The sequence below is a fragment of the Lynx rufus genome, unplaced genomic scaffold (genome assembly GCF_022079265.1).
Source record: "Lynx rufus isolate CCGP_SWC_20201006 ecotype Redwood Valley unplaced genomic scaffold, mLynRuf1.p SCAF_22, whole genome shotgun sequence".
NCBI lineage: Eukaryota > Metazoa > Chordata > Mammalia > Carnivora > Felidae > Lynx > Lynx rufus.
The window spans coordinates 20,069,305-20,094,668 of NW_025814837.1; the positions used below are offsets into that span (position 1 = coordinate 20,069,305).

The 25,364-nt window shown below is 35.2% G+C and overlaps 1 protein-coding gene across 1 annotated transcript in view; it reads right to left on the minus strand.

Moving 5' to 3' along the window:
- THOC1 (THO complex subunit 1) overlaps positions 1-25,364 on the minus strand; it is a 53,372-nt gene that overhangs the window by 21,742 nt on the left and 6,266 nt on the right. The window contains exons 5-10 of the mRNA XM_047086999.1: positions 22,886-23,004; positions 21,700-21,748; positions 21,198-21,293; positions 13,089-13,171; positions 10,328-10,401; positions 1,711-1,819 (exon numbers count right to left, since the gene is read on the minus strand). Coding sequence (XP_046942955.1) covers positions 1,711-1,819; positions 10,328-10,401; positions 13,089-13,171; positions 21,198-21,293; positions 21,700-21,748; positions 22,886-23,004 — 530 coding nt within the window. The remainder of the gene's footprint in view (positions 1-1,710; positions 1,820-10,327; positions 10,402-13,088; positions 13,172-21,197; positions 21,294-21,699; positions 21,749-22,885; positions 23,005-25,364) is intronic.

The window sequence follows — 25,364 nt, forward strand, 5'->3', positions numbered from 1 at the left end:
TTTTAAGAGCTACGCATTCACCTTGGATTTTGACTACAACTGAAAAGGACAACTGATCTTTAAGTAGCCAACAAAAAGAAATATAGAGAATTCTTTTTTTAAAAAAATTTTTTTTTAAATGTTTATTTATTTTTGAGACAGAGAGAGACAGGGCATGAACGATGGAGGGTCAGAGAGAGAGCAAGACACAGAATCTGAAGCAGGCTCCAGGCTCTGAGCTGTCAGCACAGAGCCCGACGCGGGGCTCGAACTCACGGACTGTGAGATCATGACCTGAGCCGAAGTCGGCCACTCAACCGACTGAGCCACCCAGGCGCCCCCAGAGAATTCTTATAAAACAAAGGCTAGCTGTTTTTTTCTGATAGTTTGTAAACCTTTAAAAAAAATTTTTGTTTAAGTTTATTTTGAGAGGGAGAGAGAGAGAGAGAGAGCACCTGTGGGAGCAGGGGAGGGGCAGAGAGAGAGAGGTGGAGAGAGAATCCCAAGCAGGCTCTGTGCTGCCAGTGCAGTGACTGACACAGGGCTTTAACTTATGAACCGTGACATCATGATCTGAATCCAAATCAAGAGTCTGATGCTTAACAGAATGAGTCACCCAGGTGCTCCAACTTAAAAAAAAATTTTTTTTGTTAAGATTTTATTTTTAAGTAGTCTTTACACTCAAAGTGGGACTGGAACTTAAACCCATGAGGTCAAGAGTTGCATGCTCTACTCAACCGGCAAGGCACCCCTAAGCTTGTTTACCTTAAAAATAAAACTGGCAGTTATTTTACCAGCAAAAAAAAAAAAAAAAAAAAAAAGAAAAAGGGTTTATTTGGGAATAGCTGAGAATTGCAATCTGGGACTAGCAAACTACCCACAAAGCCAGACACAAATTTTGGGAGAACAAAGTAGAAGAATGCTCTTTTACAGAATAAAGGAGGAGTTCTGAGGGGCTGTTATAAACTAAAAGTCCACTGGAATGAACTGGGAGTTCAAAGTATAGTGGTTTCTCATTGGCTAAACTGTCGCTATCTCTCACTTGCTGGCCTGTTGCTGGGAGAGGAAGAAATCTTCATGCTGCTGGGACAGTAAAATAGTATAGACTGAAAAGGTCTATCTCTTCCAGCTGGGTCTGAAATTAACAACTAGTGCTGAGTGTAAGAGTTCCCTCTGTTGGTTTCCTGATTCTTCCATTCTAAATGAGGTTTCCTTTTATTAATTTTCACAGGCTATGTGGCTCATGTGGTCTCAGTCACACTACTCAAGTCTGCCATCACGGCACACAAACAGCCATAAGTAATACATAAATGAATGAGTGTGGCTGTGTGCCAATATAACTACGAAAACAGAGAAGACTGGATCTGGCCCATGGCCATAGTTTGCAACCCTTATTCTAACAGGATACTTGAAATAATTTTGTGCAAAGTAAAGACAACATATTTGGCAAATATTCATCAATTTGTGTTGATAATACTATGTAAAAAAAAATCAAACCCCAAGGCTGTAATTGCTAACTTTGAAATCCCTAACTCATTTATAAACAACTCCACAAAATTGGCAGTTTAAATACTAATTTACAATTTAGCTTCTGCATTATATTATAAAATAGGCATAAAAACCTAAGAGGTAAAATTATACAATAAAAAGTATGCTGGACAAGAGTCAAGTTTTGCCTCTGCCATAGCTGTAAAACATTGACTTTTGGGTAGTATGTAACTGGCAACTCACCTTAAGAAAAGTTTTCCATGAAATCTTCTCATAGCATTGCACAGGGTTCCTGAAGTAATCTTGAAGTGACCAGAATTTTCGATACAGGTTGTAATCAATTGGAATGGAGCTAATAAAATAAATGTTATATTAAATAAATCATTTAAATTTTTTTAGAAATATCTAAGTGCTCCTAACTTTTCTTAGGTCATAAATCCCTTTAAGAAGCTGATGACAGCTAAGCCCCTTTACCCAGAAAAGTGCACGTTCATACTTAAACTTTTATAAACAATTTCAGGGGATTCATAGACTCTAACAGATCCACTTTACAGTAGCAGAATGCCTGAATTTTGGCCCAATACATGATTATTCAGAATTAAAGACTATGTTTCCTAACCTCTCTTGCAGCTATGTGTGGCCATATGGTTAATTTCTGGCTATTTGGGAGAAGTCATATGTGTAATTTTGGGGCCATGTTTTACCATTTTCCTATTTCTCTTTCTGCTGGCCATAATGCAGATATGATGATGAGCCACATGGACTATAGGGAAAAAAGGAAACACCAAGATATGGTGGGATAAGAAGTTAGGAGGAACATAGGTCCCTAGACAATCTTCCTGAGAAATGATATTCTACCAGCTCTGAACTGCCTGTCTCCAGACTTTTACATAAGAAAGAAATCAACTTCCATGTTGTTTAAACTAATGTCACTTTGAACCTATGCTAAAAGACATGGCATCAGACAAGTACATATCAACTCAGTATTACAAAAGTAGGCATTTTCTTTAGTGTTTTTATTATGGCATTACTAATTCAACCTGTAATTTGTTACAAATCTGCAGTGTCAATACACATTCTATTAATTTTTAAATTTACAAAAATTACACTATGTTTTAATTTTAGAAGTTAAACATTTCAGGTGTGCCTGGGTAGCTCAGTCGGTTGAGCGTCCAGCTTCGGCTCAGGTCACAATCTCACTGTGAGTTCGAGCCCCACGTCAGGCTCTGTGCTGACAGCTCAGAGCCTGGAACCTGTTTCAGATTCTGTGTCTCCCTTTCTCTCTGTTCCTCCCCTGCTGATGCTCTGTCTCTCTCTCTCAAAAATAAATAAACATTAAAAAATTGAAAAAAAAAAAGTTAAACGTTTCAGACTTTTTTATCTAAGAGATTTTTGTTTTAACAAAATCCTCTATATCATTCAAAATAGCCATTATATAATGTAAAAAAATGCTTGAGGTATGAACTATTTCATATCCTCAAATATCCACACAAATTTTCAACATCACCTCTGTAAAATTAATTTTGTGTGTACTACCTTACTCCATTCTTTCTAAATAAACCTTAATAAATTGAACCTATGGATTATAGTTAGTATTTTCTCTAAGCTTCATGGCCATACAAATATTCCAAGGAAGATTGTAATTTTATGTGCAGAACAGGAAGGGGGGCTTAGTGATCCACAAAGTCTTAGGATCTTAAGAGTCTTGCATTCTCTATTCTGGGCAATAATAGAACATTAATCTTCCACTCTTCATTTTTGACATGGATATATTAAAAATTACTTTTTTGATGACAAGGGAATGACAGGGACAATATTATAAAGCATTTTAAAGGATTATAGTAAAATAAAATGAGTATAATTTTCATTATGTACTTTAAGAAGTTTTTTGGGAGGGGTAGGGTAGTATTTAAAAGACTGAAAAGTGTCTTACTTCCTTTTTATACAAGGATAGAGTAGAAAAGTAAAAAATAATTTGCTAGTGTAAAAATCAGTTTTCTGCAGAAATGTCTGAAAAGGCATTAGTTTTCTAAGAATGACAAAGAGAAAAGTATTTTAGCAAAACATGTGGAAGCACATTTGATGAAGATTCTCACCATAGTACTTTAATTCATATGATTAAGATTACAAACTACAAGTGAGTATCATAAAATACTTGTCTAAAGAATTTCATTAAATTTATAATCAATTGGCACATCAATTAAAACAACCACATACAGTAACAGATTACTTATCTTATAGTCACACTTCTGACAACTCTAACTGTATGGAACAAAAGTGTGAACTTGGAAATAATTGAAAAAAGTCCTTGGTCTGCAAGGAAACAGCAGTCACAAAGTGCATGCACTTCATTTTACAAAAGAGGCTGAAATTATGCTTGAATTATGCTTACCCAGATTACAACGGCTTTGAATTATGTATAAAGGTTAATAATTTAGCAAGCTAGCTAATTTTGATAAAAGAATGCTAACTTGGTAGAGCGACTACTAGTATTTGAAATATGTGGACCTTGCTTCAAATCAATAATGAAGAATACTGGCAACCTTTAATTGACCAATAGCCAGCTGCTGCCAAAAGTTTTATCAAGAACTGGCAGTGTTCAAAAGAATCTAACGGGCATGTTAACTTTTACTCTTTCTACATTCTTTCCTAGTAACTTTGAAAACAGGAAAACAATGATCTGAACATCAACTGACATCAACTGTTTTCTATAACTGAAGCAATTTCATTGATTTACAAGATTGTAAGTCTGGGTTTTCTACATATCAAGTTAAAAAAAAAAAAAAAGGCCACAAAAGGAACATTTTCCAAAATGTGCAATTGGAAAAAAGAAAAGCCATGTATAAAATAAATTATTTATATTCCTCAAATAATACTATAACCAGTATTTGTGTAGTTCCATACACTTAATAAATAAGTTTTTTGAAACAAAATGGCTTTTGAAGATTTTATATAGTTTTATATATAGTTATATGCACACACACACAATGTTACTCAGTTACCACATATAAGAATATAATAAATGCCTCTTGAAATGCAGTACAAGGAAAGTTTGTCCTTAAGAAATGGGAGACTACCAGATACACAACCTAACCTTACACTTTAAAGAGCTTGAAAAAGAAGAGCAAATAAAACCCAAAACAGAAGATAGAAAATAATAAAGATTAGAGCAGAAATTAATGCTATCAAAACCAAAAAAACAGTAAAACAGATCAATGAAACAAGAAGCTGGTTCTTTGAAAGAATTAACAAAATTGATAAACCAGTAGCCAGTCTGATCAAAAATAAAAGGAAAGGACCCAAATAAATAAAATCAAGAATGAAAGAGGAGAGATCACAACCAACACAGCAGAAATAAAAACAATAAGAGGAATATCATGAGCAATTATACACTAATAAAATGGGTAATCTGGAAGAAATGGACAAATTCCTAAAAACATATCTACAAAAACTGAAACAGGAAGAAACAGAAAATTTGAACAGATCCATAACCAGTAAAGAAACTGAATTAGTAATCAAAAATCTCCCCAAAAAAACAAGAGTCCAGGTCCAGATGGCTTTCCAGGAGAATTCTACCAAACATTTAAGGAAGAGTTAACACCTATTCTCTTGAAGCTGTTCCAAAAATAGAAATGGAAGGAAAAATTCCAAACTCTTTCTGTGAAGCCAGCATTGCCTTGACTCTGAAACCAGACAAAGACCACACTAAAAAGGAGAACTACAGACCAATTTCCCTGATGAACACAGATGCAAAAATCCTCAACAAGATATTAGCCAACTGGATCCAACAACAATACATTAAAAAAATTATTCACCACGACCACGTGGGATTTATACCTGGGATGCAGGGCTGGTTCAATATCTGCAAAACAATCAATGTGGTCCATCATGTCAATAAAAGAAAGGACAAGAACCATATGATCCTCTCAACAGATGCAGAGAAAGCATTTGACAAAATGCAGTATCCTTTCTTGATAAAAAAAACTCTCAAGAAAGTAGGGATAGAAGGATCATACCTCGAGATCATAAAAGCCATATACGAAAGACCCAACGCTAATATCATCTTCAATGGGGAAAAACAGAGCTTTCCCCTTAAGGTCAGGAACAAGACAGGGATGTTCACTCTCACCACTATTATTCAACATAGTATTAGGAAGTCTTAGCCTCAGCAATCAGACAAGAGAAAGAAATAAAAGACATCCAAACTGGCCAGGAGGAGGTCAAACTTTCACTCTTTGCAGATGACATGATACTCTACATGGAAAACCCAAAAGATTCCACCAAAACACTGCTAGAACTGATTCATGAATTCAGCAAAGTTGCAGGATATAAAATCAATGCACAGAAATCAGTTGCATTTCTATATACCAACAATGAAGCAACAGAAAGAGAAATCAAGGAATTGATCCCATTTACAATTGCACCAAAAACCATAAAATACCTAGGAATAAATCTAACCAAAGAGGTTAAAAATCTGTACACTAAAAACTATAGAAAGTTTATAAAATAAACTGAAGAAGACACACACACACACAAATGGAAAAATATCCCATGCTCCTGGATAGGAAGAACAAATATGGTTAAAATGTCAATACTACCCAAAGCAATCTACATATTCAATGCAATCCCTATCAAAATAACACTAGCACAGAGCTAGAACAAACAATCCTAAAATTTGTATGGAACCAGAAAATACCCCAAATAGCCAAAGCAATCTTGAAAAAGGAAACCAAAGCAGGAGGCAACGCCAGACTTCAAGCTGTATTACAAAGCTGTTATCATCAAGACAGTATGGTAATGGCATGAGAACAGACACTCAGATCAATGGCACGGAATACAGAACCCAGAAATGGACCCACAAACGTATGGCTAACTAATCTTTGACAAAGCAAGAAAGAATATTCAGTGGAATACAGTGTTTTCAGCAAGTGGTGCTGGGAAAACTGGACAGCAACATGCAGAAAAATGAACCTGGACCACTTTCTTATACCATACACAAAAATAAACTCAAGATGGGTGAAAGACCTAAATGTAAGACAGGAAGCCATCAAAATCCTCGAGGAGAAAGCAGGCAAAAACCTCTCTGATCTTGGCCACAGCAACTTCTTACTCAACATGTCTCCAGAGGCGAGGGAAACAAAAGGAAAAATGAACTATTGGGACCTCATCAAAATAAAAAGCTTCTGCACAGAGAAGTTAAGAATTAGCAAAACTAAAAGGCAACTGACAGGGCGGGGGGGGGGGGCACGCCTGGGTGGCTCAGTCAGTTAAGCGTCTGACATCGACTCAGGTCATCATCTCGTGGCTTGTGGGTTCGAGCCTCGTGTCAGGCTCTGTGCTGGCAGCTCAGAGCCTGGAGCCTGCTTTGGATTCTGTGTCTCCCTCCCTCTCTCTGCTTCTTTCCCAGCTCACACTCTGTCTCTCTCGAAAATAAATAAACATTAAAAAAAAATTTAAAAGGCAACTGACAGAATGGGAGAAGATATTTGCAAACAACATATCAGATAAAGGGTTAGTATCCAAAATCTATAAAGAACTTATCAAACTCAACACCCCCCTCCCTCAAAAAAAAACAATCCAGTGAAGAAATGGGCAAAAGACGTGAATAGACACTTCTCCAAAGAAGACATCCAGATGGCCAACTGAGACATGAAAAAAAGGCTCACCATCACTCATCATCAGGGAAATACAAATCAAAACCACAATGAGATACCAGAGACCTGTCAGAATGGCTAACATTAACAACTCAGGCAACAACAGATGTTGGTGAGGACGTGGAGAAAGAGGATCTCTTTTGCACTGCTGGTGGGAATGCAAACTGGTGCAGCCACTCTGGAAAACAGTATGGGGGTTCCTCAACAAATTAAAAATAGAACTACCCTACAACCCAACAATTGCACTACTAGGTATTTATCCAAGAGATACAGGTATGCTGTTTTGAAGGGACACATGCACCCCTATGTTTATAGCAGCACTATCAATAATAGCCAAAGTATGGAAAGAGCCCAAATGTCCCTTGATGGATGAATGGATAAAGAAGAGGTGGTGTGTGTGTGGAGTATTACCCAGCAATCAAAAAGAATGAAATCTTGCCATCTGCAACTACGTGGATGGAACTAGAGGGTACTATGGTAAGCGAAATTAGTCAGAGAAAGATAAATAGCATATGATTTCACTCATATGAGGACTTTAAGACACAGAACAGATTAACACAAGGGAAGGGAAGCAAAAATAATATAAAAACAGGGAGGGGGACAAAACATAAAAGACTCTTAAATATGGAGAACAAACAGAGGATTACTAGAGGGTTTGTGGGAGGGGGGATGGGTTAAATGGGTAAGGAGCATTAAGGAATCTACTCCTGAAATCATTGTTGCACTGTAGGCTAACTTGGATGTAAATTTAAAAAATTAAATTAAAAAAAAAAAAAAAGAAATGGGAGACTACATTTAACCAGAGAATGAGAATTATGTAACCATCGTATGTTCCTTTATTGTTTCAGTTACCAGAAACCTCACCTCTTAATTAATGCTTGATAGCAACAACAATCTTATTCCAAGTTGCTAATTATAATCTCCTACCTGTAATAGCTTCTGATCTTTTATTTTTAGTTGGCCTGGTATTTACTGAGGTGCCTCATAGAAGAAATTTTAAAGTAGTATTAATATATGACTACTAAAACATTTTTACAGTTGAGGCACTAAAAGTAAAAAAATTCCTCTCCTCTCAAAGTTCCATTCCATGCTGTCCCTCTCTTTTCCTTCAGGGCTAAACATAGAAAGAGTGGTCTACACTCAATGTCGCCATTTCCTTACCTTCCTTTCATGTTTTGACCCACTGCAATTTGCCTTCTAACTTCACCATTCCACAGATACTTTTGGATTCTATATCCAAACAAAGCAAATGTAACTACTTATTATGTATGCAAACCATAACAAATTAGAGGTGAGAGTTACTATCTAAAATAGAATGTTCTGTAACTTTTAACCAAGATGTTTTGTAACTTGACATATTTTTTAAATGTTGAGCTGATGATTTTATAGAATGTTACACTTATATTTTTTTAATACAAAATTCTTTATTGGTGTATTTAGCCAAATCTGAAATGGACTTCATACTGTAGATATATGGGTAATGTTTTCTTGGTAAATTGCAGTGCCTAAGACAATCTGGTGATACAGTTGGTCACAAAGTAATTCCCCAAACGATCTCTTCCTCCATTCAAAAAATAGTGAAGGGGATTAAAAGGTATAAACTTGCAGTTTTAAAATAAGTAAGTCACTGGGATATAAAGTATGGCACAGGGAATACAGTCAACAATATTGTAACAACTTTGTATGGTTGACAGAGGATAGTTAGATTTATACTGGTGATCACTTCATAATGTATATAAATGTTGAATCACTATGTATCCACCTGAAACTAATGTAATAATGCATGTCAACTACATTTCAATAAAAAAGAAAAAGGGTTAGAAGACTATGATTGTGACAGACTGAGAGGCAGCTGAGTATTGAATCCTTGTACCTGTGGCTACTTCAACATAACCAAAGGGGATGACTTGTCTATATAGGCTGAGTTTAACTAGACAAAACTACACTGGACAGTTTGTCTCTGGGGGCTCTTTTTACATTTCAGGCTCCTATTATGTTGGAGACTACTACCTTGGCCTTTTAAATTCAATGTTCAGGCAAGACCCCAAAAGTATACTATCCATAATATCCACGAACAAATAGATGTCTAAAAAAACCCCCAAAACACAACTATAGCTAATAATAAATACTGAATAAACACTGTTCTAAGTTTTCCATATATCACTATAGATAACATCAGCAAGTATGACAACAAGGATAGCCACTGTGTATCTTAATAGAACATGTCCAAGCAGCATCTTCTTTAATACTCTCGATGAGCAGGTAGGTGGCATTACTACATTTTAAATATACTGAAACTGAGTTGCAGGGAAGTTAAGTAACTTGCTTAAGGTTCTACGACTAGGATTGGAATTAAGCCTGGAGCCACACTACTTTCAATGCTTCTTTAGAGACACATGTTTGAATCTGAAATCTGGGATGCCAGGAATATGTCTCCCTGTGTGGATACTGGAAACTCTTCTTGACCTTTTGGAAATTTAATTGCAATTAATGATATCTTTTGTCACTGCAGATACCTGGATGTGAAAGTTTTCCTTCCCACCTCCCTTTTCTCTTCTTCATTGCTTCTAACCATCATTAGGAAGAAATAATTTGGAAAGAAAGTAAAGAGTTAGCATATGAGATAAGAAACAAGAGATGGAGCAGGAAGGGGAGAAGAAGGGAAGGCTTCTTATTTCTCCTACTTCATCAAAAAGTCAGCCCATTATCCATAGGCCCTATCCACAGGTCCACAAAGTTAAATGGAAGGAAAAAGAGAGGAGTGCCTAAGTTGCCCATTGTTGGCTTTCCAAATTTTAGGCATATGCATAAAGTAGGCCATGTAAATAATGAACTGTCCACATGCAATTCAGAAACCAACTAAAAGAGCCTATTAGTGATTTAAAATTTGTAACTTTAATATACATAAAAATTACAAATAAATCTATAAGCAGGATTTCCTTCCTTGTCTACATCTTGATGGTAGCTACTGAATAAACACTGTTCTAAGCACTTTCCATATATCACTATACATAACATCAATGAGTATGGTGACAATAGGATAACTACTGTGCATCTTAATAGACCATATCCAAGCAGCATCTTCTATAATACTCTCAATGAGCAGGTAGGTGGCATTACTACATTCTAAAGACAATGTAACTTGACTTACTTAGTCATTAAGGTGTTAGCTTTGTAGATCAAGAACTTGAACTTCAAAAACTCACCAAGTTGTTGGAGCTTCATCATCTCCCATTTCACCTTCTTCTACATCCATTCCTTCTTCTCTATCCTCAGTATGCTAAATTTAAAAACATGCATAGCCTGTCATGAACCAGTTGTCAGGCAGAAGGCAAATACTAGAATAACATCATTCATACACTGCTAGACAAACACTGTTAGAAGTCTAGCTGCACTTCTGCCTAGACCTACAGTTAATCTTTAAGGCAACAGGAATTCTATGTGACAGGGATCTGAGAACTCAGAAGCAGTATGACAATGATATAAGATAGCTATGAAGATACAGTAAAGTTTTAAGACAGTATTTTTCCACACATGGTTTCTAGATTCTCTTTGCAAAGAAAGGGCCTATGGCTAAATACATTTTAGAAATATATACAATGACCTTTTAGAGAACTGAGAAGACCATTAGTATATTAAGGACTCTAAGAATCGTAGTAAATAACTGTGTTTTTGTCCCCAGCTTTAGTTTGACCAAATAAATCCTCCCCCAACTGCACAGAGAACTCTTATTATTGGGGAATACTTTAGGGTATGCTGAGTGCCTAGCTCTATATTGAGAAATTCAAAATAACAAGTTTACAGAGAATAGTTCAAGAAGTACTGAAAGATATATGAAGGCGAGAGACAAGATTTTAAAAAATCTTAAGTCAACATCACTTCCAAATTGATAATAATTACATTTAACAAATTATATAAGGTAGTCTAATTTACAGTGAGATGTTAGTTATATCTAATTGATATTTTTTAAAGATTTATAACTTGTTCCTAAATTAAGAATCGGTGCTGAATGTACAGAAATTTGCCAGAAATCCGGACTATCTTCTGGATATATCATAAATAATCTCAAAAGGGGCGCCTGGGTGGCTCAGTCGATTAAGCAGCTGACTCTTGGTTTCAGGTCAGGTCATGATCTCATGGTTCGTGAGCTTGAGCCCCACATTGGGCTGCATTGACAGCGTGGAGGCTGCTTGAGATTCTCTCCTTCCCCCTCTCTCTGCCCCTACTCCACTCACACTCTATCTCTCTCTCTCAAAAATAAACATTAAAAAAAAAAAAAAGCTAAAAAAAAAAAAAAACCTTTAAAAATAAAGTTGATTATACCTGATGTCTTTTAAAAAACCAGTGGGCAAATGATGGATTATTTAACAAATGGTTCTAATTATACTTGGAAAAAATAAAATTATAACTCAGTTTATTCCATACTCCAACATTCATGCTGGATTAAAGATTTACAAGAAAAATTAAATCATAAAAGCATCAAAGAAAACAAAGGGACTTCTATAATCTGCAGAGTAGAAGCCTTTAGCGTTGACACAAGGCCAGAAACAATAAAACAAAAAGACCAAAAACATTAATATTATATCCAGATTTAAAAGTTCTACACAGGGGTGCCTGGGTGGCTCAGTCGGTTAAGCATCCGACTTCAGCTCAGGTCATGATCTTGTGGTTTGTGAGTTCGAGTCCCGCATAAGGCTCTGTGCTGACAGCTCGGAGCCTGGAGCCTGCTTCGGATTCTGTGTCTCCTTCTCTCTCTGCCCCTCCCCCACTTGTCCTCTGTCCGTCTCTATCAAAAATAAATAAAATAGGAAACCAATTTGTCAATAAATTTCATATATAAAAAAAAAATAAAAATAAATACAAAGCCAAATGATATCAAATAGGGAATAATAAAAAATAAATAAATAAATAAATAAATAAATAAAATGTAAAAAAACCCAAAAATTAAAAGTTCTACACAGCAAAGGCACCATAAGTAAAGTTATAAGAAAAACAATAAACAGGAAAAAAAAATCAACAAAATGATAGGCAATGAATTAGTAATATTCTGTCTGAGTAGAACTACACAGCAGTAAGAAAAAGACATTTCAACAGTTAAATGGGCAAATGGCAAGAATAGGTAATTCTCTTCCTCACTGCTTCTAATTGTCATGGAAGAAAAATAAATTCCAATAAACATACAGCAAATCCCTCAACTTCATTAATGAGCAAGCAATGTAAGTTAAAACAAAGAAGATTTACTTTTTAAGTATATTATCAATTAAGCAAAGTTTTTTAAAAATTGATTAATTCCCAGGGGTGGTGTGTGGCTGTGGGTACACATTCTCTATGTATCAATGGTGATAGTATAAATTTGGGTATAACCTTTCTGAGAAGTAATTGAGTGCAGCTATCAAAATGTGATATATGCATATATTCTGACACAGCAATTTCACTTATTGGAATTTATCCCTAAAGAGACACCTGGATAATTTAGCAATGATATACACAATACTATTCACTGTAATGCTGTTAACAATTATCCACTGTTAGAAATTATCTAAATGCCTACTGACAGCATTGTAATATATATCCACTTGAAAGACTCATCATGAACCATTAAAAAGACACAGATCCAAATGTACTGATGCAGAAATGCATCCATTTTATACTGTCCTAAGAAGAAAATGGATTGCAGAACAATATGTATTATATGATCTCATTTTTGGAATAAAACTACACACACAATAAGTCCTGTAAGGACAGACAGAGAATGCTAAGAGTGGTTATCTTTGGGCCTTGGATTATGGGGTAGCCATACTTTCTATTTTAAATATTTCTATCTGATTTGCATTTTTTGCATAGAACATACATTATGTCTATAAATTAGAAATAAAGGTTTTAAAATTTTTGGTGACTTAGAAGACCCAGTCACAGGATTTATCTTAGTAACAAACTTATGTTTGTTAAATTTTGTATCAGCCTCACCTTCTGACCCAGGGTGCTTTCCTGCTCATTGGTATTGAAAACAGTGACATTTTCCAGATTAAATTGACTCTGCAAGTTAAGACCTATTAAAAAGAAAAAAAAAAAAAAAGATTTTCAAAGCAAATCCACCAAACACCTAAATGTGTTTAAGAATATAACTTTGTTGTTACATAACCAAAACAAAGAAAATGATAAATCCATAATTAAACAAAAGATCAAGTCAGACCCACACCTGGTTTTCAAATCCTTTCTAAAATTCATTTCTTTAAGGTGCCTTTAGAGTATCCAGAATTCTACATATATAACAAATACAGTTGTCCCTGTTATTACTGAAAAATCTAGAGCAATTTTACAGAGTGCAATATGCAGTAATTTATAGTTTTGCTAAAGCACAAATAAAAATTGTATTAAACAAAAAGTGAGCATGTATAACAACATATATAATAAATACGCTGCAGTTAATGAGAGCCAGGTTTCCCACTGTCAAAGAAAGAACTTATAAATAAGAAGGAATATTGGTACTGGATTGAACTCAGAAGTATCAGTATGATCTCATGGTTTTTGTTGTTGGTCATTTAAAAATACATACATAGACACATATTAATATAGATGTGTGTGCATATAGATCTTTCCTAGGTCTGTCCACCAAGTGAACCCAGAGCAGTGACACTCTTAGATATCTAGGGCCCAGATCTTGGCTTCTAAATACCATTCTTAAATAAAAGGAATCAGGCTCTTTGGAGAAGTGGGTGATTCTAGGGTTGGGGTAGGGAAAACACAGATGAGCTCTATTTTCTCATACCAGGAAAACATGAAAGAGCTCCCTCCAATGGGCAAAACCAGAACAATCTAACTAAGAAATTAATTACACTATGGGATTATAATCCAGACAATAAAATATCCACAAATTCACACTGAAACAGATGACTGAATTAATAAGTAAATAAGGGAGAGCAGACAACTCTTCTGCGTGGAAGAATCCCAAGTAATAGATGTAGAAGGAATAAAAGAAATAGAAAACCAACAACAGGACAACCTAAAAATCATTGCTATAGGCAAATTCACTGATGAAAACTAAAATTAGTGGGTAAAGATCTAAGGAGAAAAAGAGTATGTGCATAGCCTCAAAGTATTTCCCTTCAAATATTAACTACAAAGGCAAAGACAGTAACTTAGCAACAAAAAAAATATGATGACCAAGGATACCACCACCAGTAATAGTATATATCAACATCATGTTGAAATGATGCAGTGAGAAGGCCACATCACCTCTGCGGTCTTCCCCTAAATCCGTATCCTCAATCTAATTACGAAAAAAATCAAAGTTAAATTGAAGGACATTCTGCAAAATACCTGATCAGTACTCTTCAAAAGTATCAAAGTCATGAAAAAAATAAGCAAAGAAATAAGAACTGTCACTGACTGGGGAGAGTAAAGCAACATAGCAACTAAATGGAACCATGGGATGCTGGGTTGGATCCGTGGACAGAAAAAAGAAAAATAGTGATAAAATTGGTAAAATCCAAATAAAGTCTTAGCATAGTTAATAATGCTGTACCAATGTTGATTTTTTAGTTTTGGCAACTATATTGTGATCATGTAAGAGGCTAACATTAGGTGAAGGTTGTTAATTCAGGTACTCTCTATATTTTCTTCGCAACTCTTCTTTAAGTCTAAAGTTATTTCAGTACAAAAGTGAAAGTGGAAAAAACTATGCTAGATCAAGTCATTAAGCTAGTGAATGAATCTGGTTGCCCATTTAGCACTGACTACTTAAAATACATTTGTCTATTCTCTATTTATTATTCAATATAGTACATGCCATAATTCTCATTAAATCAATAATTTCAGTCAGACTTCACTACATGCTAAACTACATGTTAAACTGGCTTTTTGAAGGTCTTGGGATATACTCCAGTGAATGTCAAGCATCTACAAATGTGTAACATAGATACTATGAGAAAATATCCCCAAATGCCAACCTCCCTTATGTTAGTGGTAAGATTAATTATACACAGCTTTTTCCTTCATTTTTCAAATTTTCTGAAAAAAGTTATTTTTATAATTTAAAAATTAAATTTAAAAACATTACTTATTAAAAGATGCATAATGTTTAAAGCTATATATTAGCAATATATTATTAGTCTTTCAACCAGTCAATAAGGGAAAGAAAAGAATGGTTTCTCTATGTCTTGTTAATTTAGTAATGCTGTACACTGGAAGAGAGGTCTAAAATGTTCTTTAAAATATGATGAGATCTACAAATAAAGGGGATTAAGAGTACACTTATCTTGGGGCGCCTGGGTGGCTTAGTCAGTTAAGCGTCTCCTGACATTGGCACAGGTCATGATCTCACGGTTTGTGAGCCTGCTTGGGATTCTCTCTCCCTCTGTCTCTCTCTCCCACTAGCATGCCCTCTCTCTCTCAAAATAAATAAACATTTTACAAAATTAATACAAAAAAGCACGTATGCTTATCTTGATGAGCACTGAGAAACATACAGAATCACTGAATCATTATGTTGTACACTTGAAACAAACATAACACTGTATGTTAATTATACTTCAACTATAAAAAAGAAAAAATAGAAAAAAAGAAATGCAACAAATAGCATCCTATAAATACATGTGAAATTTTAATTATTTTTAAAATTTTATTTTAGAGAGAGAATGGGAGAGAGGGACAGAGAAGAGTGGGGAAGAGTGGAGAAGAGTAGGGGAGATAGGGGGAGAAAATCTTAAGCAGGTTCCACACCGAGCACGGAACCTGATGTGGGGCTTGATCCCACAACGCTGGGATCATGACCTGAGCTGAAATCAACAGTTGGATGCTCAATCGTATGAATCACCCAGGTGCTCCAATACATTTGAAATTTTAGATAATACTCACAAATTCCCAGGAAAAAGGAAGTTACCAAAACTGTCTCAAGAAAAAAATGAAAAGTCTGAATAGTCCCAAATCCATTACATAAATCCAGTTTAAAACATTCCCACAAAATTCTATTGTTGCTAACTGCTTCCTTTGTAAAGCTTACCAAACATTCAAGAAAGAAAGAATACAAAATTACTCCAACTTTTCCCGAAAAGAAGAAAAATAGGAAAATTTACAATTCATTTTATGAATCTGGTATGAAAATCTAATATCATTATAGGGAAGGAAATTTACAGGCCACTCTCCTTCCTGAACTAAATTCACATTATCTCTAAAAAAATAACATTCAAAATCCAGCTATATTTTAAGAGGAGGCCCTATTACAACTAAATTTGAATTATATAATGTAAAAAAAACTGATGAGAGTGGAGGCTGGAAATAACCAAGAAGGACAAAATTATGGCTGAGAATTGAAACCTTGTTCTTATGTCTTCTATAACTTGCAGCAAAGAAACTACAAATTAGTTCTTATGAAGGGGCATAATTCATTTCACAAAAAAGAGACTTCATTTATCACAGATTTAAATGGCAACTAGGTGTCTGGCACCGTTCTAGGCACAGAGAACACAGAAGTAAACAACATACACACTGAAAATGACAGATAGTGCTAAATACTAAGAAGAGATTTAAAATTAGGTGGTGATAATGAGGGACTGTGCTGGCAGGTTTAGAATAGATGCTGAAAGAGAGGCTCCCTGAGGAAGTAAAATTGAGACTAACAGCTAAAGTCGGTAGTGTGACAATAATGAACAGGAGGGTCATAGAGGGAAGACAGTGCCAAGGCCCCAAGGTTCAATTGACCCTGGTGTTTTGAAGGCAGAAAGAAGGCAAAATGCCAATTCAATGGGCAAAGAATAGTTTTTTCAATAAACGGTGCTGGGACAACTGGTTATTAATATACACAAAAATGAAACTGAACTCCCACCTCATACGATATACAAAAATTAACTCAAAATGGACCACAGAGCTAAATCTCTTATAAGAGAACACAAGAATAAATCTTTGTAACCTGGGATTAGACGATGATTTCTTACATATGACATCAAGAGCACAAGCAACAAAGGAAAAAATTGCTATATCAAATTTCACCAAAATATAAAACTTTTGTGTTATAAACAATACTATCAAGAAAGTGAAAGGAAATCTGCAGAATGGAAGAAAACATTTGCAAATTACATATCTGATAAGTCTAGCATATAGAATATAATGAGAACTCATAGAACTACTTAATAAAAAGACAACTCAAAAATTGGGCAAATAAAAAAAAAAAAATTAAAAAAAAAAAAAAATGGGGCGCCTGGGTGGCGCAGTCAGTTAAGCGTCCGACTTCAGCCAGGTCACGATCTCGCGGTCCGTGAGTTCGAGCCCCGCGTCGGGCTCTGGGCTGATGGCTCAGAGCCTGGAGCCTGTTTCAGATTCTGTGTCTCCCTCTCTCTCTGCCCCTCCCCCGTTCATGCTCTGTCTCTCTCTGTCCCAAAAATAAATAAAAAACGTTGAAAAAAAAAAAATTAAAAAAAAAAAAAATTGGGCAAATAAAATAAATAGCCATTTCTTTAAGGAAGACGTACAAATGACCACTAAGCAAATGAAAAGATGTGCGGCGCCTGGGTGACTCAGTCGGTTAAGCGGCCGACTTTGGCTCAGGTCATGATTTCGTGGTCCGTGAGTTTGAGCCCCGCGTCAGGCTCTGTGCTGACAGCTCACAGCCTAGAGTCTGTTTCAGATTCTGTGTCTCCCTCTCTCTAACCCTCCCCCGTTCATGCCCTGTCTCTCCCTGTCTCAAAAATAAATAAATGTTAAAAAAAAAAAAGATGTTTAACATATCTAGTCATCAGGAAAATACCAATCAAAACCACAATGAAATACCACTATATACCTACTCAGGTGACTATTAAAAAAAAAAGGCAGAATTAGTAAGTACTAGCCAGGATGTAGAGAAATTGGAATCCATGTGCATGGATGACAGGACTGTAAAATGGTGCAGCTTTTTCACAAAAGAGTTTGGTAGTTCAAGAATTTTTTTTTTTTTTTTAAGCACTGATTATTTGAGAGAGACAGAGAGTACATGAATGAGGGAGAGGGGCAGGAGGAGAGGGGAGAGGGGAGAGGGAGGGAGGGAGGGAGGGGGGCTCAGCACGGAGCCCAATGTGGGGCTCCATCCCATGATTCTAGGATCATGACCTGAGCCGAAATCAAGGGTTGGATACTCAACCAACTGAGCCACCCAGGCACCCCTCCTCAAGAATTTAAATTTAATTACCATATGACTTAGTAATTCCATTCTAGGTATATGCCAAAGAGAAGTGAAAATATACATCCAAACAAAAACTTGTAAACAAAAGTTCACAGCAGCACTGTTCATAATAAACAAAAAGCAGAAACAACCCAAATGTTCATCAACTGACGAATGGGTAAACAAAATGTGGTATATCTATACTGATAATATTATTTGGCTATAAAAAAATGAAATACTGATATATGCAAAAAAATATATAAATCTTGAAAATGTTATGTAAGCTAAGTTAAAAAAAGCTCATCAATAAAAGACCACATATTTCATTATTCTATTTTTTTAATGTCCAGAATAGGAAAATGTACAGAGAACAAGGAGATTATTGGTTGTTTAGGGCTTGGAAGAGAGGGTAAGAATGATGATGAGTGAGGCAGGGGTGCAAGTTACTGGGTACAGGGTAGAAAAAATACTCAAAAATTAGACTGCAGTGATGGTTGCACAACCTTGTAAATATGCTAAAAAAAACCCCAGTGAATTGTATACTTTAAATGGTGAATTGTATAAGTGAATTCACATGTTGAAAGCTATTAAATAAAATAAAAAAGCTATTAAAAAAGTAATAGAAAAGGTGAGTTTCCAGTAACAGGTCAATTAATTCCATAAAAATTTACAGAGCATAAACCATGTTCACAGCAGTGTTCCAGATAATGAAGTACAAAAATGGTTCTCTTAAAACCAGTAAAGAGCTGACAAGAAAGTAAGGGATATGTGGCAAACATCCAGAAGAAAAGTAAGGTAAGCAATGCATCATCAATATTTAAAGCCACTTTTGTCTTGAGGACATTTGCCAAACAAGACAATCAGTTGTAAAATTGAGCTACTCTTTTCATAGCTTCCCAAAGCTAGAATGTTAAAAGTAAATCAGGGCCCAAAAATGATGGGCCCACCCAACTATCTTCAAGGCTGGAAACCTGTAGCACTATACCCTCAGGTTAAAATAAACCAAACTACAGCCCAGCACCAAGTCTTCTCAATGATCTAAGGAATTATAGGCCTTAAAGCGGGCTGGATTAAGGTAACCCTGGACTGGTGATAGCTTCCTTCTAAAGGCTCCTGGCAAAAGCAATGAAAACAATCTGGAGAAAACTATCTATCCTAGGCCTCAAAATCCCTCAATATTTTCTCAAATATAACACCCAACACTAACCAGATACACAGATAAGAAATCCTGAGAAACAGTAGAAACAAACCCACAAAGACTTCAGATACTAGAATGATCAGACACAGACTATAAAATAGAAATACTTATCCTGGTTAAAAAACTAAAGAAAAAGTTTGAAACTATGAGCAGGGAATAAGAGACTAGAAAGTGATATAGCAGACTTAAAAAAGACCTTCAACAAATGAAAAATAAAATACAATAGAATGAAAACAATAACAAACTAAAAATTAATTTAGGAGCTGATCTTTCATAGCTGAAGAAAGAAATAGCGAACCAGAAAACCATTCTGAAGAAATTATTCAGAATGTGATACAAAAAGACAAGTAGATAAAAATATAGAAAGAATAAGAGACAGAGGATATAGTGACAAGGTATAACAATGTTCCCTGGAGTTCAGAAAGAAAAGAAAGAGACATACACAATATTTGAGGAGATAATGGCTGAAATTTTTACAAACTGGACAAAAGACATTAATCCACAGATTTAAGATTTCTACAGAATCCCAAGCATGATAAATAAAAAGAAATCCACAATAAGACCCATGACAGTAAAACCAAAAAAGCCTGAAAACAAAGATAAAAAATTTTAAGAGCAAAAACAAAAAAACATTTAGATTATCTTCAAAGAAGTTAGACTGACATTTGTGTTGTCTAGAGAACATGGAAGATAGAAGACAAAGTAATGATTATCTCCCACAAGATAAAATCCTGTGTCTAGTGCCAACTTAGAATCTTCTATCTACTGAAATCATTCTTCAAGAATAATGATTTTCAGACAAAATACAGACCTTCACTAAAGAAAAGTTTAACAGGGAAATTTGCCACAGATAGAAGGACAGAAATACAAGCAGTAAATACAATGGTAATCTAAATTAATCTTGATCACATTGAGTAGGAAAGAAAAAACAACACAGATCTAGCATGACAAGAAAGAAAACACACTGAAACCACTGCCAACATATACTATGGGTCTCTTTATGTGCAGGCACTGTTGTAAGTGCTTCACATATTTTAATTCATTTAATCCTCACAACAACATATGAAGTAGGTGGTATAACAGCCTGATATTAAGGAAAGGAAGACTGAGGGAAAGAGGTATTAAAATCTGGCATATTTGAACAGATTGTGAAAGGTTCTGGAGAACTGGTTATATTTCATTTCTGGATTCTGCCAGTAGTTACACAAGTAATTGATTCAGAATAATTATAGTCTACATTTATTTTATGCACTTTTCTATATGAGTGCTGTATTTCACAATGAAAAATGGTAAAAGAAATGAGAGGACATAATTGTGTCTAAACGGTAATGACTGAGGGAGAAAATGGAAGTGGAAAAATCAGCATGCATTATAAATGAAATACAGACATGGTAATTCATATCTACATACATGTGATTCAACTGCACATTTTTATGATTAATAAGCTTGGAACTTAAAAAGAATTACTATGTAATTCTTGATCATCATAGTAATTACAAATTACCATGTTGTACATCTGAAACTAATATGATACTATGTCAACTATACAAAAAAAAAAATCAGTGACTTCAAGCATTACCTATATGATGCATGAGGAACAGTATAATTACCAGTAAAAGAAAATAAAGTGACAATTTCCTATTAAACTTGTGAGAACTATTTTTCTTATTACCATCACAACAGCTTCTGAATTAAAAACTGAGAAAGATTCCCCTTCAAAACATTTATTTAATGCATAAAAGCTTACCTGATTTCTCAGATAAAGGGAAAAGCCTGGCCAAAAAGAGTTGAATTCGTCCACAGAAGACTGTATTCTGGGATTTTGATAATCTTCTTAGGAGATCTAACAATATATGGAAATGAAGGTTATAGGAGATCATTCTATGTTTATTACAACTATACCCAAATTTGTTAATCAGCCTGTCAAGAGCATTTCCCTAGAGCAATAGTTCTCAAAACTGGGGTACAAACTATTGTCATAAAAAAAAGCACTAAAAAATTAGGAATGAAATGAGTTTAGCACGGACAAGATAAATTTTACTAATTTTTTTTTTTTTGGTTTTAAGTTTATACCCCAAACAAGAACAGTTTAATTTAAAGTGAATGATAAGTTTTAACAAATCAGTCTGTTATAAAAATGATGGTACTAATCTATTTTTAAAAATTTTATCACTTGTGTTTAATTCAACCACCTGTTTCTCTAACCACATTTATGTTTTAACACGATCATTTACTAATTAATTACTTACCATTGCACATACGTAGTAGATAATTTTTCCCAGCAGAATAGAATGTATTCTGAAATTAAGACAGAAATTATTACTACTGTTCAGAAGTTGTTGCACACTCTTTGATGATAAGTTACAGGAAAGAAGGTATTAAAGAATACTAACATGGGAATGTAAGCTGGTGCAGCCACTCTGGAAAACAGTATGGAGGTTCCTCAAAAAAACTAAAAATAGAACTACCCTACGACTCAGCAATTGCACTACTAAGTATTAATCCAAGGGATACAGGTGTGCTGTTTCGAAGGGACACATGCACCCCTATGTTTATAGCAGCACTATCGACAATAGCCAAAGTATGGAAAGAGCCCAAATGTCCATCGATGGATGAATGGATAAAGAAGTGGTATATATATATATATATATATATATATATATATATATATACACACAATGGAATATTACTCGGCAATCAAAAAGAATGAAATCTTGCCATTTGCAACTACGTGGATGGAACTGGAGGGGATTATGCTAAGTGAAATTAGTCAGTCAGAGAAAGACAAATATATGACTTCACTCATATGAGGACTTTAAGAGACAAAACAGATGAACATAGGGAAGGGAAGCAAAAATAATATAAAAACAGGGAGGGGGACAAAACAGAAGAGACTCATAAATATGGAGAACAAACAGAGGGTTACTGGAGGGGGTGTGGGAGTGGGGATGGGCTAAATGGGTAAGGAACACTAAGGAATCTACTCCTGAAATCATTGTTGCACTATATGCTAATTCATCTGTATGTAAATTTGAAAAATAAAATTAAAAAAAAAAAGAACACTAACATGCACTGAGTTTACAATGCCACTTTTACTTTTCCCCCTCAAACATTTTAAGCGAAATAGATATTTTCACATATATAACAAAACATGTTACTGAGTAACTGTTTTAAATATGAAAAGTGTGCATTTTCCAGTTAATTGTTACTACTCAGTCAAATTTTGTTAAACTTTTTCTTCCCACATGCCTCTTAACTTGGCTCCCCAAGTAAGACAGTGTAATTCCCTCATAAGGACAAACTTTTCAGCAGTCACCAATATTAAAAATGAGCAAAAAAAAAAAAAAAAAAACCCCAAAAACAAAAAAAACTATCCTCTGAACTCTGAATCTGTAGAAACATAATGTAAGCATAAAAAGAAACTAAGGCACTTACTGATTTCCAAGTAGCAACATTTTTTTCCACAAAAGTGAATATCGTGTCACACTGATCCAAAGGAAGACAATCCAAAACATCTCCCAATAATACAAAAGGTGTAGATGCGGTACAAATACCTTCAAGTGGAGCACAAGCCAATTTAAAAATTTAAAAAACTGTACAGTAAAATAGCCCATGCAAAATAATTCTGAAGAATATCTTAACAGTATACTCTCTCACCCCTAACAAATTTTTTAAAAGACAAGAAATGGAAGCAACCTAAAAGTCCCCAATATGGGACATACTTAAGTAATTTTTGGTATGTGCACTCAATAATGATGATGATAATAATTCTTGATAATACTTCTAGAGCATTTACTATATGTCAGGCACGCTAAGTAAATACTTTATGTATACTAACACATTTAATCCTTATAACCCTATGAGGTAGATAATATTACCTCCAGAATGGGAAAACTGAGACACAGAGAAGTTAAATAACTTGCCCAAGGCCATAGAGCCAGTAAGTGGTAGAGCTGGGATACGAACCCAGGCAGTCTGGCTCCACAGTCTGTTTTCTTCACCACTAAGCTATTCAAAAGAATATAATGCAGCCAATTAAAAACGATGGTTACGACGACTATAACTTGGAAAATGCTTATAATGTTAAGTGAAAAAGGCAGGATTCAAAACTGTACGTATTATATGGTTACAATAATAAAAGTTTTAAAAAAGACTAGAGAAACTAAAAACATATACCAAAATGAATGGTAGTTTTTTAAAGTAGAGGAATTATGAATAGTATTTTCCCATTTCCTCATTTCCAAATGTTCCATAGTGTTGTTAAATATCATTCTGATTTGAAAAGATTACCTTCAAAAAAGATAATAAAAAAAAGTTTGATACTGATGTCAACTATTATTAAACATTTAAAATAAAAGCATTGTTCGAAGGGAAAAGATGGTATAGTAAAAAGCTGTTTATTTCAAAATTCAATGTTATTTAACTACAGCAATAATTTAAAAACTTTTTAAAGAAAAGGTCACTTGCACTAGCTAAAAATACTTTAATCTTGCTGCTCATTCTTCCTTCTCTCTTAAGGAAACACTTACTAGCACTTGTGAAGTGTTTTAAAAAAGTAGCCATTTAAGCACAGTATGCAAACAACATATCTAGGGAGCACGTAAGCCCCAAACACTGCAATTGATACAGTATGTTCAATTCAAAAGAAAGTATTATTTCCAGCTCTACTCTGCACTGGTATGATGCCATCTGCAATGTGATGTGAGGGATACTGGCCAAGAACCAGTGGGTGGCATAAGGCAGCAGATTTCAACTCAATACAAGGGAAACCTGACAAAACTAAGAGAAATCAAATTAGTAAGCTCTATCAATGGGCGTATAGGCTGGATGACCACCTGCCAGGGATGTTACAGGGGGTGGGGTGGGGGTGGGGGGGGGTGGGGGCGGAGAGGCCAGAGATGGACTAGATAACTAGAAAACTGCCACAGTGCCTTACCACTTTAGATCCTGAGAAACAATATGCTCTGTACACCCAAGAGATCTGAGAGGCATATTCCCTGCCCATAGTTGCAGTGTAGTTTGACATGAGTTAACTCACGTTTAATTACAGAACTTAAGAAAATTACCTAGATTCCACTCCTGAAGGTTCTGATTCAGTAAAACTAAGTGAGGCCTTGCAATCTCATTTAAAAACAGAGATTCAGTGGTGATTCTGACGAACTGGACTATAGCATGATCCCCCAGAACTTTCACAACCTGTGTCTTAGCCTTTCTACACCGCATTCTTTGCTTCACCTTAACCTTGGCCACAGATTCCCTCTTCTCAATTCCCAGACACTTTGCTATATTGATACTTTCATGGTTTTGTTTTCAATGCTTTTCTCTGCCTAGTTTTCCTCCTTTCTCATGTGGCAAATTCCTGCTCCATCTTTCAAAGCACATGACAAATATCCATGAACCTAAAAAACTCCTGATACCTTTGAACAGGCCACCCCATCTATACTTCTAAAGCACAGTATAGATAAATTATAGTATTTATCATACATTATTTTTAAGCAGACTATGAGCTTTTTAAGGGTAGGCATTTTTTTTTTTTAATTTTTTTTTTTCAACGTTTATTTATTTTTGGGACAGAGAGAGACAGAGCATGAACAGGGGAGGGGCAGAGAGAGAGGGAGACACAGAATCGGAAACAGGCTCCAGGCTCTGAGCCATCAGCCCAGAGCCTGACGCGGGGCTCGAACTCACGGACCGCGAGATCGTGACCTGGCTGAAGTCGGACGCTTAACTGACTGCGCCACCCAGGCGCCCCAAGGGTAGGCATTTTTGTACATTTTAATCAGTAAAGTGTCTGATGATAAAGAGAAGCTCAAAAAGTATCTGCTGAGTTGAATGTAACAAAACATATTTATGGACAATTTGAAAACACGCCACGTAAAGAATAATAATCTCTGTCAAGAAGGACTTTTCCCCA